The sequence below is a fragment of the Arabidopsis lyrata genome (assembly GCF_000004255.2).
Source record: "Arabidopsis lyrata subsp. lyrata unplaced genomic scaffold ARALYscaffold_1, whole genome shotgun sequence".
NCBI classification, from domain to species: Eukaryota; Viridiplantae; Streptophyta; class Magnoliopsida; order Brassicales; family Brassicaceae; genus Arabidopsis; species Arabidopsis lyrata.
In genome coordinates, this window is record NW_003302555.1 from 27,306,349 (window position 1) to 27,327,306 (window position 20,958).

The 20,958-nt window shown below is 34.8% G+C and overlaps 4 protein-coding genes and 1 pseudogene across 4 annotated transcripts; all 5 read left to right on the plus strand.

The window, feature by feature from the left end:
• The first annotated feature begins 59 nt into the window (after positions 1-59).
• Positions 60-2,442, plus strand: LOC9330392 (syntaxin-81). Its single transcript, XM_002891609.2, has 7 exons — positions 60-307; positions 471-554; positions 679-783; positions 1,026-1,169; positions 1,267-1,512; positions 1,597-1,728; positions 2,187-2,442. The coding sequence occupies exons 1-7, from the start codon at positions 230-232 to the stop codon at positions 2,328-2,330; spliced, it is 933 nt and encodes a 310-aa protein (XP_002891655.1). The 5' UTR covers positions 60-229; the 3' UTR covers positions 2,331-2,442.
• Positions 2,443-2,618: 176 nt separating this feature from the next.
• LOC9327718 (uncharacterized protein At1g51745) lies at positions 2,619-5,986 on the plus strand. Its single transcript, XM_021015301.1, has 4 exons — positions 2,619-2,872; positions 3,007-3,344; positions 3,428-4,404; positions 4,887-5,986. Exons 2-4 carry the CDS (start codon positions 3,154-3,156, stop codon positions 5,642-5,644), a joined length of 1,926 nt encoding a protein of 641 aa, XP_020870960.1. The 5' UTR covers positions 2,619-2,872; positions 3,007-3,153; the 3' UTR covers positions 5,645-5,986.
• A 5,039-nt stretch (positions 5,987-11,025) lies between these two features.
• On the plus strand, positions 11,026-11,654 carry LOC9327719 (putative F-box/kelch-repeat protein At5g03000). The gene has a single exon (XM_021010369.1). The coding sequence runs from the start codon at positions 11,030-11,032 to the stop codon at positions 11,639-11,641; it is 612 nt and encodes a 203-aa protein (XP_020866028.1). The 5' UTR covers positions 11,026-11,029; the 3' UTR covers positions 11,642-11,654.
• A 2,581-nt stretch (positions 11,655-14,235) lies between these two features.
• On the plus strand, positions 14,236-15,718 carry LOC9327720 (annotated as a pseudogene).
• A 2,117-nt stretch (positions 15,719-17,835) lies between these two features.
• On the plus strand, positions 17,836-19,128 carry LOC9327721 (putative F-box/kelch-repeat protein At5g03000). Its single transcript, XM_002891613.2, has one exon. The coding sequence runs from the start codon at positions 17,836-17,838 to the stop codon at positions 18,961-18,963; it is 1,128 nt and encodes a 375-aa protein (XP_002891659.1). The 3' UTR covers positions 18,964-19,128.
• The last annotated feature ends 1,830 nt before the right edge of the window (positions 19,129-20,958 follow it).

The following is a 20,958-nucleotide window of genomic DNA, read 5'->3' on the forward strand; positions in this document are numbered from 1 at the left end:
CTATTCTCACTTTTATTTTTATTTTGTGACAAAAACTGAAAAAAGGAAAGCCCTTTCTCTCTCTCTCTCTCCTCGCTTCTCTTCTTCTTCGATTTCGTTTGAGTTTCTTCTCCGAATCGCTGGAGAAAAAACCCTTATTTGAATCTAAAAAGACTTTTGTTTTAAAGCTATTGACTGATTGATTGATAAGGAAGAAGAAGCATTGATCGATCTGAATTTTGTGTACAAGATGTCGAGATTCAGAGACAGGACAGAGGATTTCAAGGATTCTGTTCGAAAATCGGCTGTTTCGATTGGTTATAATGAGGTCCGCGAGTCCTTTTACATCTAAAATCTCTTTCGATCGAAGCTATTTGTTAAAAAGAGAGGATTTTTTTGCATCTCAATTATGATCATTCCCTAGGGTTTTCAGGGTTTTGGATTGTTGTTTTCGTTGACATTGATCTGATTCGTTTGTCTTTGTGTGACAGTCTAAAGTGGCATCGACAATGGCGTCTTTTATTATACATAAGCCAAAGGAGAGATCGCCTTTCACCAAAGCTGCTTTCAAAACGGTAACTTTAGTGATTTAGCATTCGGAGTTTTATGTTTGTTCTATTTGACCGGGTTTGCAAGTTGCATTATCGAATGATTCTTGTATGGTGTTGGTACTGAACTTGTTTATGTTGGTTGATTTAGCTGGATAGCATTAAGGAGTTGGAACAGTTTATGTTGAAGCATCGGAAGGATTATGTTGATCTGCACCGGACTACTGAACAGGAAAAGGATAGCATTGAACAAGAAGTAAGTACTCTGAGCTAGGCTTGCCCATAGTATATATCTGATTACATGAAGTTGCTGCGATAAATCATAAGAAAAGTAGCAACTCATATTGATGAATGTTTGTTACCTTAGATAGCGAGGGAGTTACTATATTGTGTCATTGAGGAGCTCGGATCTTACATTCTTATATCTCCTGCAGTGTTTGATCGAGAACTATGTCTACATATGTGTTGTGTAATATCATCAAATGCTCTCTCTTGCAGATTACTGCTTTTATTAAAGCTTGCAAGGAACAGATCGATATTCTCAAAAATAGTATTAGAAATGAAGAAGCAAACTCCAAAGGATGGCTTGGCCTTCCCGCAGATAACTTTAATGCTGATACTATAGCACACAAACATGGAGTGGTATGATATGCACCAATGTAGTAAGCCAACTTTGGTTTATTTATATTTTTCATTCAAAGTATCTAGACGCGTAGTAATGGTAATTCTTTGTTTGCAGGTTTTGATTCTGAGTGAGAAACTTCATTCAGTCACTGCCCAGTTTGATCAGCTTAGAGCTACTCGTTTCCAAGATATTATTAACAGAGCTATGCCGAGAAGAAAACCTAAGAGGATCATAAAGGAAGCTAATCCAATCATCACAACTCTGGCAAATTCGGAGTCCATAAAACCGGATGAAATTCAGGCCCAACCTCGTAGAGTACAACAACAACAACTTCTAGACGATGAAACACAAGCCCTTCAGGTAACAAGGCAATTCTACATGGTCTTCGAAAATTTGCATGAGTTTTGTAGTTATGCTAAATTTTGAATTCTGTAATTCTTGCAGGTAGAGCTAAGTAATCTTTTAGATGGTGCTAGGCAGACAGAGACTAAGATGGTGGAGATGTCTGCATTAAACCACTTGATGGCAACTCATGTTCTGCAACAAGCCCAACAGATAGAGCTTCTTTATGACCAGGTTAGGACTTATTAACTTCTCCTAAGCTCTCATGTCAACACATTGTTTTGTTAGGCTTTCCCTGTTCTTTAGGCATAATGCCTCTCTTCGCTAGCTCAAAAATAAATTCGGATGCTATTATATTCACCTACTTTTCCTTGTGACATTCACCTAGAGTAGGTATAGAGACGGGAAAGAAACTTCATAATTGGTCCAATTTGAATTGCTCTTCAATTTAGTGGTAGGAAATGGAACTGTTATTGTTCAGTCATGAGAAGTTGCTAAAACCCCCATTTGGATGTGTCAATGACTCGATGCCATTCCCAGTACTTTAGTTTATCGGGTTGTGTGGTTTTCCCTACCCTGTAGAAGTACAGACTTAATTAACCAATTCCACGATTTGGTGGCTCTCTTTATGTGTGTCTCTGTGTGTGCGCCTTGTGGCCCTTTTTCTCACTTAGCTTGACACTAAAATGCAGGCGGTTGAGGCAACAAAGAACGTGGAGCTTGGAAACAAAGAGCTTTCTCAAGCAATCCAACGAAACAGCAGCAGCAGAACCTTTCTCTTACTGTTTTTCTTCGTCCTTACTTTCTCCGTCTTGTTCTTGGATTGGTACAGTTAAGAGACCATTCTCCAACAACAAACCTCAAACAGTTTGTGTAGATTTTAATTGTTGACTATAAATTATGAAAATTTGGAAAGAGGTTTTTAATGTTAAAACAAAAATTACGAGACTTTGGAAGGTACTTTGGATCCAACTCACCGTCATTTATTACCAAATTTGACACCTTTGAGATCAGATGTCTGAATATAGAACTAGACAGTTGCCTCGTGGCCTAAAGAGCGACGTAACGCAAAGATAAATAAACCTAAAAGAGAGGACAAAAATACCCCAAACGGTGTCGTTTGTTTCTGAAGTTACTCACTTCTTGTAGTTAGAGTTCTCTCACCTTGGATGTGCTTTTTTGACCTCCTCTTCTCTCTCGGTCTCTCTCTCTCCATCCAAAACCAGCCCTTTCTCTCTCCTCTCTCCTCTCTGCTGCTGCTCTCTGTCTTCCATTCACTAAACCGCCGGAGCAAAAACCCTTTTCTCAGAACCAAAAGAAGAATGCGGTCTTGTCTTAATGCTATTTGATTCATTGACAGATAGAAACCTCCTAACAGGTATCTGGATCTCTGCTGCTTCTTCTCAGATCTCTACTGTTTTTAACCAGCTTAGCTATTTGTTTTCAACTTGCGAGTTCTTTGTTGCATGTTCTGTCTTTTAAGATTTTTCCATTGATTTTTGTTGGTTGCAGGATTCAAGAAGGGGCATACTTTTGTTTAGTGAAAGAAAGTCACTTCATTGAGATTTCCAGATTATAAAGTTTTGATTTTTAGGTCAGTTGGGAAGTTTTTGTGGCACTTCCGTCTCTTTTGTGTTCTGTCTTTTGAGAGTTTGTGTAATGGAGAGTAATGATGACCAAAACTTGGAGGCTATTAATGCGTCAGTAGGTAGATTGGTATGGGTTCGTCGCCGCAACGGGTCTTGGTGGCCTGGACAGACTCTGGTTCATGACCAAGTTCCTGACAACTCTTTGGTTTCTCCAAAAGTCGGCACTCCAATAAAGCTTCTAGGTCGTGACGATGTTAGCGTGTGAGTATACTCTTTACTCTTCTCTCTTCCACAATCTCATTCTCTTTGCCCTTGGTTAAAAGTGTTTTTCTTTATGACTCTAGGGATTGGTATACTCTTGAAAATTCCAAGACGGTGAAGGCGTTTCGTTGTGGAGACTATGATACTTGCATTGAGAAGGCAAAGGCGAGCTCTAGTAAGAAGAAGACTGGCAAGTGTACTCGCCGAGAAGATGCCATTAACAATGCTCTTGAGATTGAGAATGAACATCTTGCAAAAGAAGAAGATAATTTGTGTACTTTATCTGGTGAGGAAGATTCTAAAAGGTGTCTTTCTGGCAATGAGGATGAGGATTTGGGATCCTCTGATTCAGGAGAGACTGAAGATGAATTGGACTCAGCGCCAGAGCAATTGCAATCCAGTATGTCTTCCCAAGAAATGAATAACGTTGGAGCTTCTAAAGTGCAGCCAAAGAGAAGAAGAACACCAAATGACTCGGAAGATGATGGGACTGAAGGAGTCAAGCGAATGAGAGGGCTTGAGGATATTGGGAAAGAACAGGCTGGTGCTATAGTCGAGCATAAGCAAGAATTGGGTTTGATCTGTGCTGTAAGTCTCAGTGATTCAGTGTCGAATGGAAATATTATTGCAAATGGGAACAAGGTGTGCTCCCCGTCGTCATCACTAAAAAGAAAAAGGGCACAAGTCTTAAATGCTCATGAGTGGTCTAAAAGGAAAAACCGACGCCGGCAATTGACAAAGGTGTTAGAGAGTACAGCTATGGTCTCTGTCCCTGTTACCTGTGACCAGCTTGTCAATTTGGATTGTGAAGGGATTTATGACAGCAAAGTACCAGGAATGGAGTCTGTTGAATCCATGAAAAGCGTATCTGTTGTAATCAACAATAACTCGGACAGCACCGGGATTTCATGTGAGGATGCTTATGAAAATGTTGTCGGAGCCTCCCATAACAACAAGGCAAAAGACAGTGAGATTTCCAGCATATCAGTTTCCGCAGAGGATGATTTTTCTGACAGATTATTTGATGTTCCACTAACTGGAGAAGAAAACCACTCAGAAGGTATAAGTGGTTAAACCTCTCTTAAGTGTTTGTTTATGTTTGTTTCTACATGTTATGGCTGCTCTAGTTTCATGAATCTGCATATCTCCTCTTCTGGGAAGTAAAGGAACAAAAGCTTGTTATTGTCATCAAGTTAATCTGGTCACATGATAGACTAAAGAGGTTAGATGACCCCTTTCTGGAGAAAACTAAACAGCTTTGGTGTTTCTTTAGTCTAAAGTTCTTCTCAATGTTGGACTTGTTTAGTTGTTTTGTAGATAAATTGCATTCTTTATATTTTTGGCCTTGACTTGTTTTATGAGTAAATTGCTTCTGCATTCAAAATCTGCTATTAGTGTGTTTTCTCCACCTTCTTAGGATCCAAAGGTTTGTTCTCTTTAGTTAGATCTAATTTGGTGGTTTGCTCTTATAGCAAAATCATTTGCCTATATTTTGGTTTGTGCACACTGTCATTTATGCTGACGTCCATTGTTATATTTTAGGCTTTCCGGAAACTTGTAGAATCTCCTCATCAAGGAAAGCTCTTGTTACTGATTTAACCAGGTGGCGTGGTCGGAGTAGTCACAATGTGTTTGTTAAGAATGAGGGAAGTAATGGATCAGCTTGTACAAGTCCACCAGCTTCAGAACCTGTCAACTGTAATTTGAGCGGGATTGAGAAGAGCACTTCTAAGTGGAAGCTAAAAGGAAAGAGAAACTCTAGGCAGATGAGTAAGAAACAAGAAGAGAGAAGAAATGTGTACGGTGAAGAAGCTAATAACAACAGTTGTACGCCTCATTCTGCGCTGTACGAGGTGAAAATTGAGGTAAAAGCAAACTATAACAAACCCCGTGTTCCGCTGGTGTCTCGTATGAGTGAATTGAATGGCAAAGCTATTGTTGGGCATCCTTTAAGTGTTGAAATCTTGGAAGAAGACTACTCCAACGGTATGGTGATGCCTCAAGTTGTTGTGAAGGCGAAGTCATTGTCCAAAAAGAATGGCAAGAAGAGGAAGTCACGTGGTTTTTCATGGAATTCAAAGAAGAAATCGTCTTCCCTTTCAGTAAAGACGAGGCGGCTCTCTACTCTAACGAGCCAGAGGTTGACGGAAAGAAGCAAGAAGCAGACAACAGAAAAGGCAAAGGAAACGGTTGTAGCTTGTATACCGTTGAAAGTAGTTTTCAGTAGGATAAACGAAGTGCTGAAAGGCTCAGCAAGACAAACACAGCACCGAGCATTGCCATCTGCAGCCAAAGTATGAGAGAGTGAGAAGATAAATTTTTGGCTGGCTTTACGTTTTTTGTTTTTGTTTTGCCTTCATCGATCTGCCTGGGTTTTGAAGCATAAACTGAGATGAAAATAGGCTGCTGCTTTGAAGAAGTTGGAAGTGAGTAAATGTAAATATATCAGTAGTTAGTGGTTGAGGTGTAAAACTGAGATTAGGTGGGAGGGATGAGAAGATTGATGCTTAGAAAGAATTTTGCTTGTTTCAGATAACTCATTATTGTTTGTTTGTTTTTTTGTACTCTCAAGTTCTCTTGTATCGATGAGGATGAAAGTATTTTCTTTTTCTTGCTATGTGTTTATCATTCTGTTTCAGAAAGTTCACCGAATCATTGATCACTTAGAAACCCTTACAAGAGCAAACTCTTAATAATAAAAGTGACTGGTGACATTTTCAGTTCAGTGTCAATCTTGACATCAAAGCCAAAACTCCTTACATGACTTTTTGCTGTTACTTGTTTGATGTGTGTTGTTGGCTTCAGGTACAAGAAAAGATGGAGAGGAAACTCTACAGTCTAAACTCTAAACTCTATAGAAAAGAATGATAAACTTTATTTTTGAAAAGAGACAAATGAAAACATTGATCAGAATATTATTATTACATTCCAAAAAGAGAAATCTATACTATATAAAAGTCGAGGCCATAAGCTTCTGAGGCTGTCCACGTGGGATTTTAAACGACCAATCATGGTTGCACATGTCATTAATTAGCATTTTTAGCTATCATATTAGTTAACATTTTTTAATTATAATATTTTCTATATTAAGATATTTATGAAAAGGAAAAAACAATATATATGTAAAGAAGAGAATGTCAAATGTTTGAAAAAAACATATGATTTTTTTTGGGTTTAAAATGAAAAGGAAAAGGCTAATAATGAAAAGGAAAAATTCTACTTAACAAAAAAAAGGAAAAAAAAAAAAACAAGAAGGTTTCTAAATGCTAAAGCATTGGTTTTATGTATAAATATCGTTCTATAATTTAGAATGGAATACAGAAAGAGAATAGTTTATATTCTTGAAAAAAAAGGAGAGCTTAAAGAAGAGGGTCTAGGTTTAAAGGATGAGCGAGATGTTATTTTTTACTCTGACCATCAAACTGAAGAAGCAGCTCAACCTCAGTTTGTAGAAACCTTTGAAGAAGAAGATCTAGGTTTTGACTTTGGGGATGAACAAGAGCTTAACTTTATCTATGAAGAAGCAGTTCCATCTCAGCTTGGAGAATTTTTTTTTTTTGAAACAAAAGCTTGGAGAAGTTGTTTCATTCTACGGGTTGTCACGCTTATTGGTTGAGAACGATGTTAGCTTTGACTTTGATAATCAAATAGTGATGTCGTCGGTGAAAATGACATGTAAACTATTTGTTTGGAAGAGTTTGACTATGGAACAACCGAACAAGTATTGTGACTTTACCGTGTGGACACGAGTTTGACGAGGAGTCTTATAGTGTGGTGTGTGAGAAGTCATGCCTGTCCATTTTGTCGACCAATCTCGATTTGCTATTTTACAAAAATCTAAAATATAGAAAATTAGTAGAATCTTAAAAAAAGTTAAGTAGTGATTATATTGGGATTTTAATCGACCTATCTCGATTTGCCATATCACTAATTAACATTTTTTGTCATCTCATTAATTAACATTTTTTAAATTCTACTATTTTCTATATTAATATTTATAAAAAAGGAAAGAAAAAATAATATATACATGTAAAGAAGAAAATTGTAAACTTTTTAAAAACAACTTATGAAAATAAAAAAATGTCAAATTTAGTTATTAGTATATATATAAAAAAAATAATTTCATAATTCGAGTTAAGAAAATTTAAACAAGTGAAATGTAAACTTCTTGAAAACATCATATGAGAATAAGAAAAATCTCAAATTTAGTCAGGAGAATATATAAAAAAGAATTCATCATTAGAATTAGTAAAATTCCCTCATTCTTAAATAATGTAGTTAATTGGAATTGGAAAGATCTTAAAAGACAAATTTAGTTATTAGTACATTTTGTTTTTGGACAACTTGTTATTAGTACATATAAAATGCATTTCATACTTAGAATTAGGAAAATTTAAAGAAGAAAAATGTAAACTTCTTCAAAACATCATATGAAAATAAGAAAAATCTCAAATTTAGTTATTAGAATATATTAAAAATAATTTCATAATTAAAATTATGAAAAATTTCATGATTCTCAAATAATGTAGTTAATTGGAATTGGAAAGAGCATAGAAGACAGGAAAATTATGAAATAATTTATGTAAAAGCTTTTTTTTTTTTAACTTAATATTAGATGAAGAAATATTCTTAATTCTAATGTAGTGATTGAGGGTATTTTAGAAAATTTTGTCGGATATTATTGTTAATAGGAAAGTATTATAATTTATAACAAAAATGTCAAATTTAGTTATTAGTATATATAAAAAAACAGGTCATAATTAGCATTAGGAAAAGAAAAAGTTAAACTTCTTCAAAACACCACATGAAAAATAAGAAAAATCTCAAATTTAGTTATTAGAATATATAACTGGTAGAAATTTGAAGTTGTTTGAACAAAATGAAAGATCATTTTATCACTTTGTGGCGCTTAAAATAATTACAAAAGATATTTGTTAGAAAACATATTGAAAATATTTTATTGTGTAAAACAATGTAATAAAAAATGGGAAATTGTTAAAAATACCCCTTTTGGTGTGCCCCTTTTCAAAAATGCCCCTTTTAGATGTCAATTTTCAAAAATGCCCATTTTTAAATCTGAAATTTTTATAAAGTTTTATTAGGTTTATAAGGTACTTATGGATTGTAACTACTACTTGAAGACTCGATCCAAATATTTATAAGGTTTTATAAGGTGTTTTTACAGGTTTTACAAGTTATTTTAAAGGATTTTTAAGGTTTTTCAAAGGTTTTACAAGATATTTTAAAGGTTTTTAAAGGTATTTAAAATGCATTTATAATGTATTTATAAAGTATTTATAAGATTTTAGATACATAGAAATGTAGTTTGTGTTTGTTTTAATAATATTATATACATATTTGGGTAAGTCTTATATTTTTAAGAGCATTTTTTATAAGGTTTAAAAAAAAGGGTATTTTTGAAAAGTGGCATTGAAAAAGTGGCATTTTTGCAAAAGCCCCATAAAAAATTAAATAAAAGTTTTTTGGCAAGTAATTATCTTGATTTGGAATAGTATCTTTTTATGATAGCATAAAAATTTCTAAACATATAAAGAGTTCCCATTTTGATTATAATCTATATTTACTATGGCATAAAAATGATAATGAAGATAGTAACACCAATATGATATGACTTCAAAGACCAAATTAGTACCAATAGAGGCTAATAAATCAAAATGATTAAAAATACAAATATATTATAACACATAAATTATTGACAATTGTTAATCAACTATATTTTAAATTTATGTTATAGTTTTCTTAGTTGTGTATTTGAAATAGAAATATAGGCTCAATAGTAATTTAAGAAAATTTAGAGACTCAAACGCTATAATACATCATATTTCTAATACGTTTTATACTAAAGTTATTTTATACTAAAATTATCTTCAAAACTTTTATTTTACTATATCAAATTAAATTTTAAACAACATTAATGATACTAAAACTATAAATAAATGAACATTTATGTTTGAAATAATAATTAAAAAACATGATAGTATTTTTGCATTACTGTATGTCAATGTATATTTATATAAATGAAAATTAAGGCCAAAAATATATTAAACTAATCAATAAAAACAAACCCCCGCTAAAAACATTATAGTATTTTTGCATTACTGTATGTCAATGTATATTTATATAAATGAAAATTAAGGCCAAAAATATATTAAACTAATCAATAAAAACAAACCTCCGCGTAGCGGGGGTTAATAACCTAGTTGTCAATATCGAAAGTTCTCTTCAATTAAAACAAATGTACGAAATGAAATAAAAAAATTAGAAGAAAATCTAAAATAATTAATATTTTTAACTTTCCTTTTCAAAAACCCGAATGTTATCTTAAGTATGTGTTTTTGAAAAGAAAAGTTGAAGAAGTTTTAGCAACCGCATTACCAACTTATGTTATGTCGAGCTTCAGACTACCGAAAACAATCACTTCTAAACTTACTAGTGCGGTTGCTAAATTTTGGTGGAGTTCAAATGGAGATTCGAGAGTTACGGAAAATTTGCGGAGAAGGGGAATTGATTGTGATATTGGTTGTGCTAGATGTGGCGAACTAGTGGAAACAATCAATCATACACTCTTTCAGTGCCACTCGGCACGACAGGTTTGGGCACTCTCTCAGATTCCTACAGCAATGGGAATTTTTCCAACGGAGTCTATTTTTGCAAATTTGGACCATTTATTTTGGAGAATACCTTCGGAATTTGACTCTTCAGCCTTTCCATGGATTATCTGGTATATATGGAAAGCAAGGAATGAAAAAATATTTGAAAACATTGATAAAGATCCGTTAGAGGTATTACGGTTAGCGGAAAAAGAAGCACAATTGTGGCAGTCAGCCCAAATTGAGCTTCATCATGAAACTCATAGTACTGCGGAATTGGTTAATCGTTCTCGAGTGGGGAATACTTCACTTGACTCGAATTATTCTGGATATCGTTGCTTTGTAGATGGATCGTGGAAAAAAAGTGATAAGTTCTCCGGTACAGGATGGTTCTGTACATCATCAAACGGAGAGCCGCCAACCATGGGAGCTGCAAATCTTCGTCGAAGTTTATCTCCATTACATACCGAGTTCGAGGCCCTTCTCTGGACGATGAAGTGTATGATTGGTGCAGATAATCAAGAGGTAGAGTTCCTTACAGACTGTTCTGATATGGTGAAGATGGTGTCTTCTCCAACCGAATGGCTGGCGTTTTCAGTGTACTTGGAGGAATTCCAGAGCGACAAGGAAGAATTCTCATCCTTCTCTTTATCTTTAATTTCTCGCAATGCTAATGTAAAAGCGGATCATCTGGCACGAAAAATTCGTACAAAACCGCTTCATATCACATTTGTAAACAACATTCCTTAGGAATGACTCTTTTGAGCTCTAATTAATTTCGGATGACAAAAAAAAAAAAGATTACTTTTTAAAGATTTTCTTCGGTTTGTTTTTATTTTTATTTTGTCTAGTGATATGAATGAAGGAGATAAAATTACAGTGATGCTTTATATTTATCAAATGTATATTTAGTGTTCTAAAATTCGGTCAATACAGCCATATATACAGTTGTTTAACACGGTAACAACTATACGGTCCATATATACGGCGATTATACACCGTATATATGGTAAATTCCGCATATACGGCGCTTTTTTTAGAAAGGCTCAAAAACTAAAATTATGTCAATAATTAATGTTTGGAAAATTCTTCAGTAAGCCCTATATAAGTAAAGATCATAAAAACCCTAAACGGGAAAAGCTCACAGTATCAAAAGAAATGAGGAGAAAAAAAAAGAACCCTAAATTGAAAACCTCCAAAAATGAGAAAACAAAGAGGACGGAAGAGATAAAGAAATCACCAGAGTCTCCTCCTCAGACTCCGACGACGTTTTCTTCGTTGCCGTATGACCTCGCTCTCAATTGTTTGGCTCGTGTCTCGAGATTCTATCAATGGTCTCCAAGATTCCGATCTCTCATGGCTTCCCCTGATCTCGAGGCAACAAGAACTTGCATGGGAATAACAGAGAATTACCTAGTTGTCTGCTTAGACCGTGGTAAGCATAAAGATAGTTGTCGCTGGTTCACACTTGCACCAATTCACAAACAAGAGAAGTTACTTCCCATCCCTTCGTTTCCTTATCTAAATCCAAAATACTCAACTGTTGTCTCAATGGGTTCAGAGATTTACATTATCGGAGGTGATGGTCAAAAGTATGGCAAACGAGTGTTAGTTCTCGATTGTAGATCTCCTTATCAACGGCGTAGACTGTTGGGATACAATCCAAGTCCCACATCGGAAGTTTGATGGGACAATTAATAATATATAAAGGGTTAGGGCCAATCCACTAAGGGCTTGACTGGTTTAAACGCAGCGGTTGCGGTTGCGGTTGCGGGAGTTTGCGGAAGCGGGCGGTTGCAGTTTCAAGCGTTATTTAGCGTTTTGACCGACTGGTTTAGCGGTTGAAAACGGATGCGTTTGCGGGAGATTTACGACTGGTTGATCAGCGGGTACGATAGCGGTTAAACCAAAGTTTACCAAAATAAATTTAATATATGATTACAAAAAATTATAAAACACCGGAAACTATAATTATAAAAAGTATAAAAATTTTAAACATGATTAATTAATGATTAAAAACCATAAATAATTATTCAAATAAATTTTTATATTGAAAACAAAAATAATTATTAATATTAGAAAATTAAAGTTAGATAATTATTATTTTTTTAGAATTAACGTGAATATAAATAAGACATGATAATATATATTTTAATTTATTTATTTTCCTTTTTTAGTTTCTTTCTTTTTTTAAACCAACCGCAACCGCCCACAACCGCAAACGCTTGCGGGAAGGAGCTTTTGAAATCCAGCGATTTCGAGCGGTTCGAAGCGGTGTGGAACGATTTCTGTGATTGGTACCAACCGCTAACAACCGCAACCGACCGCTAACAACCGCTAAGCGGGTGCTAGCGGGAGAACCAATAAAGCCCTAATTGCCAATTGGTTTTTAGTTGGAAGCCCAGAATTAGCCCAAATTTAACATAGACTCCCCAAGATGCGTGTACCTAGAAGAACTCCAGCGGTTGATGTAATCAATGGTAAGATCTATGTGATTGGAGGCTCCATGTCCGATAATATTGACGATTGGGGAGAGGTTTATGACCCAAAGGCACAAACTTGGGAGCCAGTATTGCCCACAACACAAGATCTCACTAGTCAAATGAGTTTGGTTCCAGGTAATAACTTGGTAATGGGTGGCAGAGTTTATAGCATGAATGCTCACTACAGGCTTAGCTTTATAGAAAAAAAATTTGTGATAAAGATAGACAACATGCCGTGTATAATAAGGTTTCAGTTTGGGAAGTTTCTTTGGTGTGATCTAAAAGAAAGTTGGCGGTGGACTATGGTTAAGGGACTCCAAGGACTGCCGAACTTTGAATATATTATTCCGTGTTCCGACGGAAGAGGAAGAAGTGTGACAGTTTGGTGGAAGACAAAGGTGTATCCATCTGAAGGTCCTAATTGGTTTAGGGTAGCTATAACGAATATTTGGTGTGCAGAAATTTCGTTTAAAAGACGCTGTTCAGGAATGCTTTGGGGATTTGTTGAGTGGTCTAAGATTGTGTTTACCTTGGACCAATGTGATTTTTTTCCTTATCCTTTCCTTTTGCAATCTTCTATTGTCACTTATTGGTTGATCATGAGAGGATTTTAGAATTTGTGAGGATTATTTTACAACCTGTTGAGTATTGAAGGTTGTTTTAATTTGATTGTTTTAATTATCAGGACTTTTAATGTTGTTTAGTTTTAATCTTGACATCAAAGCCAGCTCCTTTTACCATGACTTTTTACGGTTACATTTTTTTTTTAGATTGCTGTATTTGAAGATTCGTCATGTGTGATAGCTTGAAGTGCAATAAAATATGGAGAGGGTTCTATAGGATTAGATATGGGAGAGGAACTCTAAAATCTCAATTCTTACATGCAAACATTCTGGTAAGTACTATTAATGAGAGAATAGAATATATTAAAACACTTCAAGCTATGGAAAAGTTAACTCAACTCTCATATTTGGTTGGGTTATTTGCTTGCTTATAAGGGTAGCCAAATGGAAATTCACGACACGACTTTGCGGGAATTAGGGAATGAGATTATTTGTCCTAATTTTAGTCTCATATATAATTTGGTACGGAACTGGAATTGGACATATATATAAGTCGATCCTGATTTTTCAGAAATATATATGTCTTGAACGATTTATAAAGTGTGATAAGAAAACTTTATTTGGAGAAATGCTTTTAGACAAATGGTTAAATGTCCACCTCCACCGGAATTCGACTTCAAGCACCCATATTATTTCGCGTTATAGGGTTTTAGTTATGGCAGTTCAAGCACCCAGTAATAAAAATTTCCCTTAGTTAAAAGTTAAAACAATAAGGAAGAGAAAAAACCCTAAATCGAAAACTTTCCATTAGAAACAGAAGATAAAGAGGACTGAACAAGAGATAAAGAAATCATCAGAGTCTCCTCCGACGACGACATTTTCTTGTGAAGAATTCGTTACCATACTCCAACTTTTTTTTTTTTTTTTTTTTTTGTATTTTAACTTTTAAGGAAACTCCAAAATTTTGGCTCTTCAGTCTTCACATATAAAGAAAATTGTCAAAAAAATTAACTGTTGCGCGGCTACTAGATGAGTTTTTCGAAAAGTAAAAACAAATAAAAACATTAATCAGAATATTACAATATTGTCAATAATGGAAATTTCCCTTAGTTAGTTAAATAAAGGGTCAAAGCATGTACATAAACCCTAAAACGGGAATAGGTCCTAGAATCAGAAGACAATGAGGAAGAGAAAAAACCCTAAATGGAAAACCTTCCAGAAGAAACAAAAGACAATGAGGACGGAACAAGAGATGAATACATCATCAGATTCACCTCTTCCGACGACGTTTTCGTCGTTACCGTACGACCTCGTTCTTTATTGCTTGGCCCGTGTCTCGACACTCTGTCGTCCAACTCTATCTCTCGTCTCCAAACATTTCCGATCTCTCATGGCTTCCCCTGAGCTCGAGGCCACCGGATTCCGCATGGGCCGATCTCTTATGGCTTCCCCTGAGCTAGAGGCCACACGAACCCGCATGGGAATAACAGAGACTTACCTCTGTGTCTGCTTAGACCTGAATAAGCACTACTCTAGTTCTCACTGGTTCACACTTGCACCAATTCCCAAACAAGAGAAATTACAACACAACGTTTCGTTTCCTATGCTATATCCCGAATACTCTACTGTTATCTCAATTGGTTCAGAGATTTACATAATCGGAGGCTTAACTGGTGGAATAACATGATCGTTTAGAGATAGTGTGTTAGTTTTCGATTGTCGAACTAATCAAAAGCGTAGACTCCCCAACATGCGGTTATGTCGAGATACTCCAGCGGTTGATGTTATTGATGGTAAGATAGTATGTAATTGGAGGCACCGAGTCCAATAGTATTGAGGATTGGGGAGAGGTTTATGACCCAAAGACACAAACGTGGGAGCCAGTATTGCCCACAACACTAGATCTCACTAAACAAATGAGTGTTGTTCCAGGTAAATTGGTAATGGGTGGCAAAGTGTATGCCATGAAGGATGGCTACAATCTTCGCTTGATGAAGGATTTTTGCTTGGTGGAGATAGACAACATGTTGTATCAAACACGGGTTTCGAAAGGGATTTTACGTTGGTCTGATCCAAAGAAAAATTTGAGGTCGACTAGGGTTAAGGGACTTGAACGACTGCCGAAATGTACTCATCTTACTTTGTCGGCATATTCTGACTGAGGAAGAAAGAGAGTGACAGTTTGGTGGAAGACGGTGGTGGTGTCTTGCGATCAAAGTCGCTCTTGTACTAAAGAATGTAAGACAAAGATTTGGTGTGCAGAGATTTCGTTTAAGAGACAAGAAGGTCTAGGAGAGCTTTGGGGATATGTTGAATGGTCAAAGAATGTGTTAACCTTACGCAGATGTGACATTCCTAATTCCCGTTTCCTTTTGAATTCTGTCATTGTGACTTATTGATCAATGCGATTTTAGTTTAGTTTTTGAGAGGAGTTAAGGATTTTTGGGGATTATAATACAACATTTTGAGCATTATTGTAAGAGATACTAAACGAAGCTATATTTATGATTTAATGCGATTGTTTTTATTGAACCTTCATTGTTGTTTCTGAGAATTATCATTTCTGTTCCATTTCAATAGCAAAGTCTTATCCCTACGAAGATGTAATTTATGTTTTCGTTTCAATGCCATCGATTATAAGTCTTGTTTCGATTGTTCTTGGCTTCTTGCTACTAAAAAGAGAGTTTCCCGGTTTCGAATACGCAGCTAAATTAAAGAAGCCGGTCATTTTAGTTCAAATGTCTAGTTTCATGACTTTCAGTTTGTTGTATAGAGTTTTGTTTTTGTCTGGCTTCATTTTAGTTCAAATGTCTATTCTTATTAATCCAAATCAAATTCTACTGACAAAAAGACAAGGGAAACAAAAATTATAATGGAAGTACAGATATACTGCTCGATTTGAAGCTACTCATAAGATTATTATATATCTTTATTTATTATTATTATATAACCTTTCAAAAGAAAGATCTTGTTTTTCTTCCAAGGCTCCATTCGGAGCCATTCACAGCCTAAGAAAAATCCAGCGGTGCGTACTATTGGTGTCATTTCCGTCTCTATTTTTAGTCACAACATTTGCGTCTCATTTGTGACCAAAATTAAGTATGAAGTCACTCATCAGTCATGAAATCTTGCAACTACTTTGTAACTACAAATATTAAAAAGGTCACTAATTAGTCACTAAATTTTAATAACTAGTCATTGCTATAACTGAAATTTACCTAGTCTAACACTAATATATGAAAAATAACTAGATTAACTCCCAAACATTGTGGTTAACTAGAATAATCCAACATTTGTGTAAAAAGACGAAATATCCATTTTATGTGCATTTAATGTTTTTAATATCAATTACGGTAAATACGTCTGCGACAGATATAATAAATCTATCGTGATAAGCTTAACCACGATTTTGTAAAACAACTATGTCATATCCTAAAAATCTAAACCACAAGATTTAAGCCTTAAACTGATACTGAAGCTTCAATAGAAATTTGCCAATCAAAGTCTTTAATAATTGACAAAAGCTTAATACTTTAAAAATCAACCACTACAGGGCAAGAATAAATCTGCCATCGTAAGATTCAAAATACAAGTCTGTCATAACATTAAACAAATCTATTGTCTCTATAAAGTTCACTTAAGTAATTTTTTTCTTTCATTATCAATTATACTATCAAACGCCAGAGTTTGAGTAACCTTAGATAAATCTGTCATAACGTAAATTAAATTTTTCATAACATAAAACATATATGTTCCGCCTATAGGTCAATTTAGCAAAAAAAATAATTAAAAAATCTGTTATTAAACACCAGATTTTTGTTAATGTTCAACAAATTTGTCATCACTTAAAACAAATTTGTTATCACTACACTTCATTCCATTTTAAGGGGATTTTTGACTTTTTTTATTCTAACAAAGCAAAATTAAGTATTTTAGGTATGAAAATAACCCAACTACCCCTTACATTTTATGAGGTAGTTTAATAATTAAACTCTTAATTTAAGTTATTATTTAAAGAACAAGATACTAAAATTTCATAATTTTTAAAATTTTATTTTTGACGATCCAGAGCATGTATATGGGTGATACTCATATAGTATCATTAAGATTTTTTTAGTATTATTTATAATGTTTGTTTATTGTTTGAGATTTTATATGATACTCCTACTAAATATGTTTGTATTGGTGAGACCGGTTTAAAAATCATAAAAAAAACAAAAATTTGCAAAATGAAAAATTAATATATTAAACATAAGATTAAAAAGGGTAAATTACAATTAAAAAAAACGTAGAATATACTTAAGCAAAATAAAACAAAAAATTCAAAAAAACTTAAAAAACATGATGATAAAAATAAATAAAAATTCTTACATGATGAGAAACAAAATGATTTTTTTTTTTCCTTTCTATCGATAAAATAATTTCCGCGACCAATCATGGCCTGCCACGTAAGTTGATACTGGGTATCAGAAGTCTCAATGGACTGATACTACTCAGCCCAATTTTATGTGTATGGGCCATTAAAAAATATTAAATGGACTACTGATACTCTCAAAAGTTTAGCTATGTACATGGTCTAAGCTTTTACTCTCATAAATGTTCCATAACATTTACTTTCATTACTTATTAGATTTTATATTTAAGATACATAGATTTTATATGTATTTATAGGTTTTAAAAATAAATTGAATCCCAAGTTATGGATTTTATTTTTAAGATGCATAAATATTATCTATTATAGGTTTTAAAGATTATATTTTCGTGCATGGCACTGGAAACCACACCTACTATAAAAAGAGCGTCCATGAGCCTTGTATAGTTGTATCAGGAAGCAATGAAGAAGGAAGAGATGAAGAAACAAACTGAATCTCCTCCTTCTCCGGAGACGCCGACGTTTTCTTCGTTGCCGTACGACCTCGTTTTCAATTGTTTGGCTCGTGTCCCAAGATTCCATCATCCAACTCTATCTCTCGTCTCCAAGGATCTCCGATCTCTCATGGCTTCCCCTCAGCTTGAGGCCACACGAACCAGAATGGGAATATCAGAGACTTACCTATGTCTATGTGTCTGCAGCTTAGGTAACTACTACGACATTAGTTCTCGCTGGTTCACAGTTGCAACAATTCCCAAACACGAGAAGTTGAAACCTATCCCTTCGTTGTCTTATTTACACCCCCAGTTTTCAAGCCTCCTCACAATTGGTTCAGAGATTTATAATATCGGTGGTTTCTTTAATCTAAAGAAAAGAAAGAAAAGCAAAAGAGTGTTAGTTTTCGATTTTCTAACAAATCAACGGCGTAGACTCCCCAAGATGCGTGTACCTCGAGTAGATCCAGCCGTTGATGTAATCAACGGTAAGATCTATGTGATTGGAGGCACAGGGTCCAATAATATTGAGGATTGGGGAGAGGTTTATGACCCAAAGACACAAATGTGGGAGCCAGTATTGCCCACAACACAAGACCTCACTATTCAAATGAATGTGGTTCCGGGAAGATTTGTGATGGGTGGCAAATTTTATGGCATATGTGGTGACTACAAGCTTCAATCATTGACGGATTTTTGTTTGGTAGAGATAGACAACGTGTTGTACTTAACACGTGTTTACATAGGGATGTTATTTTGGTATGATTTAAAGGAACCTTTGGGGTGGAATAAGGTTAAGGGACTTGACGAACAGCCGAAATTTACTGATCTTACTTCGTTGGCAAGTTCCATCGGCGGAAGAAGAAGAGTGACAGTTTGGTGGAAGACGATAGTGGCTTGCGGTGAAGGTAGCTTTTGTGAAGGGAATTTTTGTAAGGAATGTAAGTCAGAGATTTGGTGTGCAGAGATTTCATTTGAGAGACGAGGCGGTTTAGGTGAGCTTTGGGGATTTGTTGAATGGTCTAAAATTGTGTTAACGTTGGACAGATGTGACTCTCATTCTTTGCGTTTTGATTCTGTTATTTTGACTTATTGATCATTGGGACTTTATCTTAGTTTGTAATTTATATACATCTCTCCTTCTATTTATGTTTTACTATGTCAACATGATCAGTGGCGTAAGACTGTAAACACCATTGATAATGTTGACTTGAACTCTTTTGTATATATAGATGAATAATTTATCCGTCTTTGATTTCAATTCTTGTTTCTTACACAAGATTGTCTTTGAATGTGATTTTGTACTAATACAACAACCAAATAATGACAAATGGAGATCCATTTTAGAATATGATTTGCTCGTAAGTGTGTTTTTATGGCTAAATCTTGCCATAAGGATTAATTGAGACGGAGCTTCCCTTGGATTCCATGAGTGATGTGGAAAGAACCGGAATAATAAACTCATCTTTGAAGGGAAGAATTGTAAAACAGATAAAGTTATTAGTAAGGCTTTGGAGGATGCTAGAAACTGGTTTCTGGCTTAGCAAGTGATGAATAGTAGACGGGAACAACCCAACGCAGCAATATATATAGGTCTTGGCAACCTCCTCCTAGAAGATGGGTAAAATGTTATGTGGCTGCTGTTTGGGTGAAGGCTAAGGCATTGGTTGGTGCAACTAGGGTTTTGAGAGATTGGCTCACAGTGCAGCTAGAACATATGTAATTGCTCATAGTTTTTTTTTTTGTTATTTGAAGTATAAAGGGCAATGTAAATGTTCATAGGTGGGAATGAGCATTAGAGAGTATGAGAAGCGGAGAAGTGGCTAACGCCTAAAGTGATTTTGGAAGATTTTTAGAACAAAAAAGGAAAAATTGGGTACTTTATGAAAAGATTTTAAACTTTTTGATATACGAAATTATACTTCAAAGTATTTGCATCATAATTATATAAGCTAAAACTTAAAAAAAAATTTCCATGAAATTAAAGCCATCGAACAACATTTATGTAGCATATCTTGGTACAATGTGTTTTCTTTCGTCGTACCCTCTACCACACCTGGTGCGAGAGGGACTAGTGATGTCACGGACTCCAACAACGCGATCTCGTCTGATTAGCATTTTAAATTCCTCACATCATCTTTTTGATCTGGAGAAAAAGCCTTGAATCAGAAAGATTTGATGACATGGATCTAGATCCGCTCATAAGTGTTTTTATTTATACAAGAAAATTAAAAAACTTTAGTTGTTTTTCTTTTTGTAATAACAAATAGTCAAATACTAAATTTTTAATGAGACTTTTGACCAAAAAAAAATCTTTAATGAGACTTAACTCTGAGTGAAAAGATTTGGCTTCTGAAATCCACACAAATATAATCATTTTACCAGTCTTTATATTGCTTTCAATTCTTGTTTCTTAGAAAAGATTTTCGTTGAATGTGTACTAGTACAACCACCAAAGATTTTCGTTGGTTGTGGATTTCGGTACACATGTTTTATGTTTAATATGGTGTGCTTCACTGCTTGTAGCCAAAGAGCATGCACACTTTAGATCACCCAAAATTATATATTAAAAACATACTTTAGTTTAGAATATGATTCGGGGTAGGAAAAGCTTGCAATTGTTTTTAGTGAAAATTACTCAGAATGACCCATATATTGTATAAAATAACTAGATTGACTCTGTTTTGAAATAGATAACTAGAATGACTCACATCTTTTGTTAAAAGACTTTCTAATCTGTTTTTAGTTTATATTAACGAAATTGCCATTTTAATTTAATTAGAAAAAACTCACAAAATCAAAACCCAAACGACAAACATAAGTTTACAACTTTTGAGATTCACTTTCTCTCTTCTTCGAGCAAAACCCTAAAAGGGCGAAAAATCTCACGACGTCTCTTCTCCGGTGAGGGTGTCTTCGGGAATTCATCTTCTCCGGCGAGGCCTCGCTTCTTCTTCGTTGCCTGATTTCGTCCACTCGTCTTCTCAAGCGAGTCGTCCGCTCCTCTTCTTTGACGACGGATTTTGTTTCTTCTTCGCGTTGTCTTCTCCGGTGAGTCGTCTTCTCCGGTGAGTCGTCTTCTCCGGCGAAT